Source organism: Camellia sinensis, chromosome 1 (genome assembly GCF_055761805.1).
Source record: "Camellia sinensis isolate YWXY chromosome 1, ASM5576180v1, whole genome shotgun sequence".
Classification (NCBI taxonomy): domain Eukaryota; kingdom Viridiplantae; phylum Streptophyta; class Magnoliopsida; order Ericales; family Theaceae; genus Camellia; species Camellia sinensis.
In genome coordinates this window covers 212,829,593-212,838,658 of record NC_138961.1, presented here as the reverse complement: position 1 = coordinate 212,838,658, position 9,066 = coordinate 212,829,593, and the positions used below count along the sequence as shown (strand labels likewise).

The 9,066-nt window shown below is 34.6% G+C and overlaps 1 protein-coding gene across 1 annotated transcript; it reads left to right on the top strand.

Annotated features, from left to right (window-relative positions):
• Window positions 1-3,488: 3,488 nt before the first annotated feature.
• On the top strand, window positions 3,489-6,375 carry LOC114297528 (glucan endo-1,3-beta-glucosidase 1). Its single transcript, XM_028241960.2, has 3 exons — window positions 3,489-3,717; window positions 3,825-4,928; window positions 6,164-6,375. Exons 1-3 carry the CDS (start codon window positions 3,657-3,659, stop codon window positions 6,193-6,195), a joined length of 1,197 nt encoding a protein of 398 aa, XP_028097761.2. The 5' UTR covers window positions 3,489-3,656; the 3' UTR covers window positions 6,196-6,375.
• Window positions 6,376-9,066: the final 2,691 nt, after the last annotated feature.

The following is a 9,066-nucleotide window of genomic DNA, read 5'->3' as shown; positions in this document are numbered from 1 at the left end:
CACTAGTAGCAAAGGTCAGTGGCAGGTAGCGAGAAGGGAATGAATGGATACCAAACCAAACCAAATTAAATTAAATTAAGTATGAATTTCCATCAAATAGGGTCGATTATATAAATAATTCTTTTTCACTCAAGACCATTTGACTAATCAAATTTAGGAGATTCATATCTCTATTTACTATATTAACCCACGTCAATCTAAGTCTGCCCCTTTATTTAAAACTTTCATCTATCATTACTGTATCACTTCTTTTCACTTCTATCTCTATTAGTCTCCGTTCTATATGACCAAATCATCTCAATCTATTTTCTTTCAGTTTATTTTCTATCAGTACTATTCCTACCTATTCACAAATATACTCATTTCTAATTCTGGTTTTTTTTTTTTTTTTTGTCTAGTCTTGCCATGCATCCACCTTAGCATCCTCATCATTAGCAACAATCATCTTATTTACATGTTTCTTAGTTGTCTAATATTCCGTCTCGTACAATATCCTTGGTCTAATAGTCGTTCTATAGAACTTTCTTTTTAGCCTTATGGGTACTCGCTTATTGCGCGGTACCCTAAACACACTGCTCTACTTAAGCCACCCCGTCTTAATTTTATAGATCACATTTACTCCAATCTCCTCAGCCATTGTGATAATTGATCCTAAATAACAAAAATGTTCACTCTTAGTTAGTTCTTGATTCTCAATCTTCACTTTTTCTCTATTTCCATTGTTATTGTTACTATTGCTAAAATTACACTCCATGCACTATGTTTTAGTTCTACTTATCCTAAATCCTTTAAATTCAAGTATATTTCTCTAAATCTCTAACTTAGTGTTAACTCATTCTCTAGTCTCATCTACTAACACGATATCATCTGCAAAAAGCATGTATCATGGCATATCATCTTGAATATTTCTTATTAATTCATCCATAACTAAAACAAAACGATAAGACTTTAAGGTTAATTCTTGGAATAACCTCACTGTAATTGAAAATTCAATTGTCTCTCCAATCGGTAATCTAATAGTAGTCACCACACATTCATATATGTCCAAAATCACATTAATGTAGCATTTTGTCACCCTTTCTTCTCTAACTCTTAACATTATATCCCGATGCATTCTACCATATGTTTTTTCAAGATCGATAAAAATCATATGAATATCTCTTTTATTTTTTCTATACTTTTCTGTTACTCTTCTCAAAAGATAAATCATTTCCATTGTTGACTTACATGCATAAATCTAAATTGATTATTTGACACTTCTGTTATATCTCGTAATTAACGTTCCATCATTCTCTCTTACACTTTCATTATATGACATATCAGCTTGATTTCTTTATAGTTGTTGCAATTATGAAAATCTTCTTTATTCTTATAGATTTGGCATTAAAAAAAGTTGTTTTTAGTTTGGTTTTGAAAAATAATTTTTGAAAATAGATTTTAAAATTTGTTTGGTTGTATATTTTGTAAGTAATTTTTAAAAAATTACAAAATTGGAGTTTTGTAACAGTTTGGGATGATTTGTAGTATTTTTTTTTTTAGTTGAATAGATGAGTATGAGAGAAAAATTGATTGATTGATTGATACATAGGATGTGAGGAAATGAAAGAAGAGATAGAAGAAGTGATTGAAAATACTTTTAAGAAAATTGTAAAACAAATAAATTTTGAATTCGCAAAAATTGATTTCAATTTCAAAATCAAACCAAGCACACTCAGATTTTTGAAATTTCATAATTTAATTATTTTTTTATGTAAAGATAAAATTGTAATAAAAAAAGTTATGACAGGCTTAAAGATGGTCAACGTTGCAAGTTGTTTAGGATGATCTAAATAAATACATATTTTGATTTTTTATAAAAAGATGTATAGAAAAGTAAAGAGATGATATGACTCCAAAAAGATAAAAAAAAATAAAATAAATTTGCTTATATAGATTTCAAAATATTTGTACATATTTTAATTTTGTATGCACTTTTCAACATTAGAAACATGGTGTTTTTAGTACTTTTCATGATTTTGTTCGTAAATAGGATATGTAAGTGATATTTGTGTTTTGTAACTAAGGCTTAGTTTGGGAAGTCTAAATAAGTGTACTTTTTGACTTTTTATGAAATATGGGTTGGGTTTGGGTTGGGTTTAAAGTGATGTGTTAGAGAGGTGATGTGACTTAAATAAGATGATGTGACTTAAATAGGATAGTGACTTTTTGACTTTTTGACTTTTTGTCTTTTTTCAATCATGCCAAACTTAGCCTAAAATCACCCCCATTTCTCTATGTCATGGAAAAAATATAGATAAAAAAAATGTTGATAAATTTATCTAGAAAAATCGTGTACGGTGAAGATCAATTGTGAGTCTCTTGCGTTGTGGTTTGGCCTTGACTTTTTTCATTAATTTTTTTAAGTTGGGATATTTTTAGCTTAGAATTAAAAAATTTGTTTAGTTTGATTTTTTTAATTTTTGTAAAAATAAAATAAAATAAAATAATTATAATTTAAATATAACATCTATTTTATTATTTATTTTATATTTTGTATGTTTTTAACCCAACTAAATTAGTCAAATGAAGGCTATGTATACCATTCAAATTCCAGTGAAATTTTTGGATATTTTTTTGGTGATGTAAATATTTGCTTCTTCTTCATTATTTATTTATTTTTTGGGTCACTGTAGATGTACAGACCCTTTCAGCCCACTTTTCTTGGACAGCAAGTGGTTGTTAGGAATAAATTAAATAAATACATTTTTTAACTTCTTATAAAATATAAATTAGATAAGAATTGAGTTTGAAGTGATATAATAAATAAATAATGTAACTTAAATAAGATAATATAATGACTTTTTAATTTATTTTTTTAATTATTTTTTATTATGCCAAATCAAATCTAAGCTTCGCTGGCATTGTACTACAATACCAACGTAACTTTTCACTCAAACGGAAGCACAGTGTCAGGCTTTCACCAGCATTGGTGGTGTTTGGTGTAGCTGTTAAAACAGATTATAGATTATAGCTTAACAGATTATAGATTATGACTTTAATCAGAAGCGGTTAATCTGTTTGGTATAACTGTTGGATTATAGATTTAAGTTGCTGAGTAGTGTTTGTTAAATAAGCTGTGAAGTAGCTTTTTCAATTAATTTTTATTTTTTATTATTCACTATTTGTCTACATTTTTCATAAATAATAATAATAATATTTAATAGTCCATTTGAGTCTTTTTCTATTTTTAAAAAAATAAAAAATAAAAAAATCTAAGAGTATAACCATGAATTAACATGTCCACAGCAGAAGCTGATAATCAGAAGCAAGAGGTGAGCAGCTTCTCAGAATCAGCTTTTTTGACTTAAAATAAGTTGTTAGAATCAGAAGCTGTTTGAAATAAGTTTAACCAAACAGTCCAAAATAACTTTTTAAAAGCCAGAAGCCATAAGTTGGCTTAAAAAAGCTGCACCAAACACCCCCATTGTAGCTAGATTTTTGTAGAGTGCATCATAAAAAGTTTGTCCACGAATTAGGCAATAATAACTCTGCTACTCCTCCTTCCTAACTTGCTTCGCACTTCGATACTTGCCTTCAGCCTCCCCAACTCTCACACGCATATATATACATACATATAGAGAACAATAGAGCTTCAATCAACTCTGCTACTCATCAAGATGTTGAAGATGGTGTGGCTCTCTCTCCTCTTTTTCCTCTCTTCTCTGCATTCTCTTACTGGTAATCAAACCTCAACCCAAATCTCTTTCCTACTTTCACTTTATTCTGTTTCTTTTCTTTTCTTTTCTTTCCTCTGAAAATCCCTATTTCCATTTCTTTCTTTGCAGGTGCGAGTCAAGAATCGATTGAACACCTAACACTCCATGACCCATCTCCAATTGTCCTTCAATCACTGTCTCACACAGGTGTTCCTGTCGGTGTTTCTGTGAGCAGTGATCGACTCAGTGAGATTTCAAACAGTGTGATTGTGGCCGAGACATGGCTCAGAACCCATGTTTTAGCGCACTACCCAGCCACCAAAATCATCACCATTGTTGTCGGACACACCGTCCTCTGCAACGCAAATCAACAACACCAAATGGGTTTGATTCTTCCATCTGTGAAGAACATTTATCACTCTCTCACTAGGTGGGGTTTGGAGAGAGAAATCAATGTCTCACCCTCTTTTTCTTCTAACTGTTTGAACCCATCCTCTGCTACCTACAGAGACGATTTGGCTGAAAATTTTATCAAACCTTTATTGACATTTTCGCAATTCACAAACTCGCCTTATTTAGTGAACCCACCTCCACATTTTTCTCCTTCACCAGAGGAGACTCTGAGCTTGGTCTCATCTCACACAGAGTCCATGAAAAATCTTGGGTTTTTCGATCTAAACAGAATCAATGTCCTTATTACCAGTCAAAAACAATCAAAGCACATTAACAGGAAGAGAAAGCTCTCATTCATGGACTCCATGGTTGCTGAATCTATCCTAGTGAAGCCAATCCCCTTAGCCCCAGCCCCTGTTCCTGCATTTGAGGCCAACAGCCCTCTTCCTCCATTTCTGGGAAAGTCTTCGCCGCCGCCATTTTCGCTCAATTTCGCTCCAAAATTGGCTCCGATTGTCAGCCCGGGGAGCCCCAATTTGCCGCCGTGTAACCCATCGTATACCGGAGCTCCTACGCCGCCGGGGGTGGGGGGGAAGAGTGAGCTGTGGTGTGTGGCGAAGCCTAGTGTGCCGGCGGAGACATTGCAGGAAGCAATGGACTATGCTTGTGGTGAAGGTGGAGCTGATTGTGAAGAGATTAAGCCACCTGGGAATTGCTATCATCCTGATACCATTGTGGCTCATGCTTCTTATGCTTTCAATAGTTATTGGCAGAAGCACAGGAAGATTGGTGGAACTTGTAGCTTTGGAGGCACTGCAATGCTCATCAATGCTGACCCAAGTAACCTCTCTGTCTTTCTTTTCTTTTCATTTTGGTACTTTGTTAAAATCTTATTTGTTTTGAGACTTGTCCCAACTTTTTTTAATCCACCAAAAATTAGTTTATATAGTTTAGTGGGCTGTTCACCTATTGTTAATTTAATTTTGAATTTGATATATCTAAAAATTTTAATATGGTAGTTGTGTTTTGGGTAGTCTTATCCTACACTGCTCTATTTTGTAAGAGTTTTGGAGTGAGGATATTTTTTAAGTTTTGTCTTCTTGTTTTAATTCAACCTGTTTATAGTTGTGCATTTTATTGTCTCCCATTTTTATGTTGTATTATAATTTTTTTAGATTATAGTGATGAACCATATAAATTTTTGTGTTTTTGTCTACTTCATTTTAGATTTTTATTTTTTTGTCATTTGTGTTTTGTATCTCATGAATGTTAGATGCATCAATTCCTATTATATTTAGCCTGTGTCAAACACAAGTGGGTTTGCACGTTTTTTTTTGGCTATTTTAGCCAAAAAAAAAAAAACAAAATAGGCTATTTTAGTCATAACAAACAAAACATCACATTCAACCCATAATCATTACATTATTCTCTCACAAAAAAACTCAAAAAAGCCAAAAAAACTAAAAAGTCCTTCCCAAACCAAGCTTTCAAGCCCAGGTTAAAATAGTCAAAAAGTCAAAAAGTCAAAAACCAACCCACTTCCCAAACGGAGGATTTCATCTTGTTATCCTCTTTGTCGCTTCTTTAATCCACCCAAGTCCATTGCCAATTAGTTTTAGATAAGTTCATTTTGGTTTGAAACCCTTACAAAATTACAAAATATTTGCTTTTTCGGATACATTTTGGTGGTTCATTAAACTTCTCTTGAATCTGTGCTTATTTATTTGGGTTTGGATGCTTTAAGCTTGAGTCGTTAGTCAGAAGACGGTTCATTCAAAGGTTTGCATTGTGTGATAGAGTTTTTTTTTAGAATAATGTTTGAGAGCCACAATTTGTGTGGCTCAAATGGCTTAAAACTGTTACAACGATGTCGTTTTGACATGTTTTGTGCTCAAAACGACGTCGTTTTGACAGTTTTGAGCCATTTGAGCCACAAAAATTGTGACCCTCTACCATTGTCCTTTTTTTTATCATATGCTATTTTTTTTTTTTGGCGCTACTTTTATACGTTGGTTTTTTCTTTTTTTTTGGTTAGTAACAGAGATGTTCCTTCCTTTTTTTTTTTTTTTTTTCAGGTTTTAATCACTGCAGGTTCATTCTAAACTGAGTCAAAGAGTAGAAAGGTGATGATGATGGGAGATTGTTTTAGTATTGCCTTTTTGGTTCACTGCTGCTATTAGACTGGAAATTGAATATGTTGGAAGCAGCGAAGTAGGAACAAATAAATACTTTTGAGTGCTAATTCCGTGAACTTTAATGAAATTACTATATAGAGTTGAATGGTGTATATTTATATATATTATCTCTGATTTTTGTTCTGATACTGTTTGATTTAATAGAACAACTATGCTAGAAATATAAAAAATTATACAGAACGAAATGCAAATGTGAGGCAAAGGAGATTGGAACTGGTGACAGAGCTAGAAATTTAGTATAGGGGCACAAATTAATGATGAATGATTTTCTTTTTTCTTTTTTTTTTTCATAATAAACAATAATAAAATATTACTAAACTTCAATATTATAAGTCTATTTAAATAAACATGAATTTCAAATTAAGGGATTTAAAGCTGAATTTTATAAAAATATTGGAGAGTAACTATTATAACTAGATTGAAAAATTATACAAGAAAATAAATTGAGATATAAATGATGTATTTTAGTAGGAAAATTTTATAAAATACATTGCAAAAAGGTATGTTGCAGTTATAATCTTTGTAATCTTTGTTTTTAACACATTTTGATGTTAGTTATGATTATTCATTGTAGTCCTTTTAGTTATAATTGGAAATAATTTGGTTATAACACTTTCTAGTATCAACATCATGAAATATCATAACTTATATATGGTACACCATTTTAGAGGAGACGCTTTTCGCCTTGGTATATGGCATGGGGGCGGTCATTCCACTTGAGATTGGTATGCCTACCATCCGTAGTGAAAATTTTGAGCCAGACTTAAATGCCGAAGCCATCTCCCTAGAGTTGGACCTTGTAGAAGAACGCTAAGAAAAGGCACTGATCCATGTTGCAGTATACCAATAAGAATTATTCAAGAAGTATAACAAAACAATTCACCCCAGACAATTCAAGGTTGGGGATTGGGTTCTGAGGAAGGTGATGGGCAACACTCTAGTGCCAAGCGAAGGGAAGCTAGGGCAAACTGGGAAAGGCCTTACAAGATAACTGGTCTGGCGGGCGAAGGGGCATACCACCTGGAGGACTTGGAGGGCAAAGCCATACCCTAACCTTGGAACGTGGCAAATTTGAAATTGTATTATTTTTTATTTGCACTTTCAATTTAATTTTTGTTGAAGGCATACATACCCCTCCATTTTCCAGTTCTAGATCTACGAAATTTGTATGTAATGGAAACAAATTACACCGTTTGGAAGTTTTGTCGTGATTGATGGTTTGAACTGAATAAGGGCTAGCGATCTCTCAGTCGAGGTGCCTTGCCCGACTGAAGGAGTTGGTGACTTGTTCAACCCCAAATGTTTACCTGAGGTGTTTTGCTTGGCTAAATGAGTTGATAACCTGTTCAACTCCAAAAGTTTTAGCCAAGGTGTTTTGCCTAGCTAAATGAGTTGATGACCTGTTCAACTCCAAAGGTTTTAGTCGAGGTGTTTTGCTCGGTTAAATGAGTTGATGACCTGTTCAATTCTGAGTTGTTAGTTAAGGTTTTTGCTCGACCAAATATGTTGATGACTTGTTCAACTCGGAGTTTTTAGCCGAGGTGTTTTGCCTGGCCGAATGAGTTGATGACTTGTTCAACTCCAAGTTTTTAACCTAGGAGCTTTGCTCGGCAAAAAGAGTTGCTGATTTGTTCCTCTAAGTTTTTAGCCGAGGAGCTTTATCCGGCGAAAATAGTTGATGATTTGTTCAACTCCAAATTCTCAGCCGCGGTGCTTTGCCCGGCTAAATGAGTTAGTGAATTATTCGATTTCAAATTTTTAGTCGAGATGTTTTGCCCGATTAATTGGATGGATGCTTTGTTCAAATATATTGCACAGTTGTAATGAAGAATCACAATGTAATTGCAAGCAACAGAAGTTGTGAAAAGTTTCATTGATTGAGAATCTAAGTACAAGAGAAGAAGCTAACAGCCCAGTTACAAAAAGTTCAAAAAACTAAATAGAAAAATACAATGTTGGGCTAACGGGGAGAGATCGGCAAATTCGTCCCTGGCTCCTTCCACGGTGGCTTCCATTTTGACCACGACAGCCCTTTCCTTATCGTCGGTTTCCTTTTGGCTAGTCTCCTTGTGATTGCCTCTTTCCCCGGCTTCTTCCTCGACGTCTTCCCCGACGTCTTCCTTGACTTCTTCGTCGGCCTCCTCTTATAACAAGTTGAAGATGTCATTTGCGTAAGGCACCATGTAGACCGGTAGGAAGGCATAGGGAGGAGAGGTGAACACCTCGGTTTAAGATCCTTGGTTGAGCTTCTTACAAGCTGCCTTCCAACCGGACTTGAAGAAGATGTCTTTGGTGGCTTCAACTTGTTTAGTATGGCCCTCTTCAGACTCCTTGAAGCTGAGATTATTGGCCTCGCCCACATCTTTTTGCCTCGCCTTCTTCAACTCTTCCAGCTCGGTACGGAGAACGTCTCTTTCTTGCTCGGCGCTATTGAGTTGGTCGAGCAATCAGGTGTTATCTGTGTTGGCAATCTCCAGGGAGGACTTGGACCGCCCTAGCTTGGTCTCCAGATGCTTGGCTGCATTAGAGACGTCGATCACTTTCTGCCAGAGCCTATGAATCCGGTCCATGACAAGATGCTGTTTCTAGATAGCCTGCAAGAAATCAAAGTAGAGTTAGCCCAAGCAACAAATCGACTGAGGAAACACTTGAAAAAAATTTCTAAACTCTTACCCTGGTCATGGACTTGACTGCGGACTTCACCAGCCAGGGTATCAAGTACATGATCGCTCTCGGTTACATCGCTCGGCAGGAGCAACGCTTTTGACAGATCATAAGCTAAG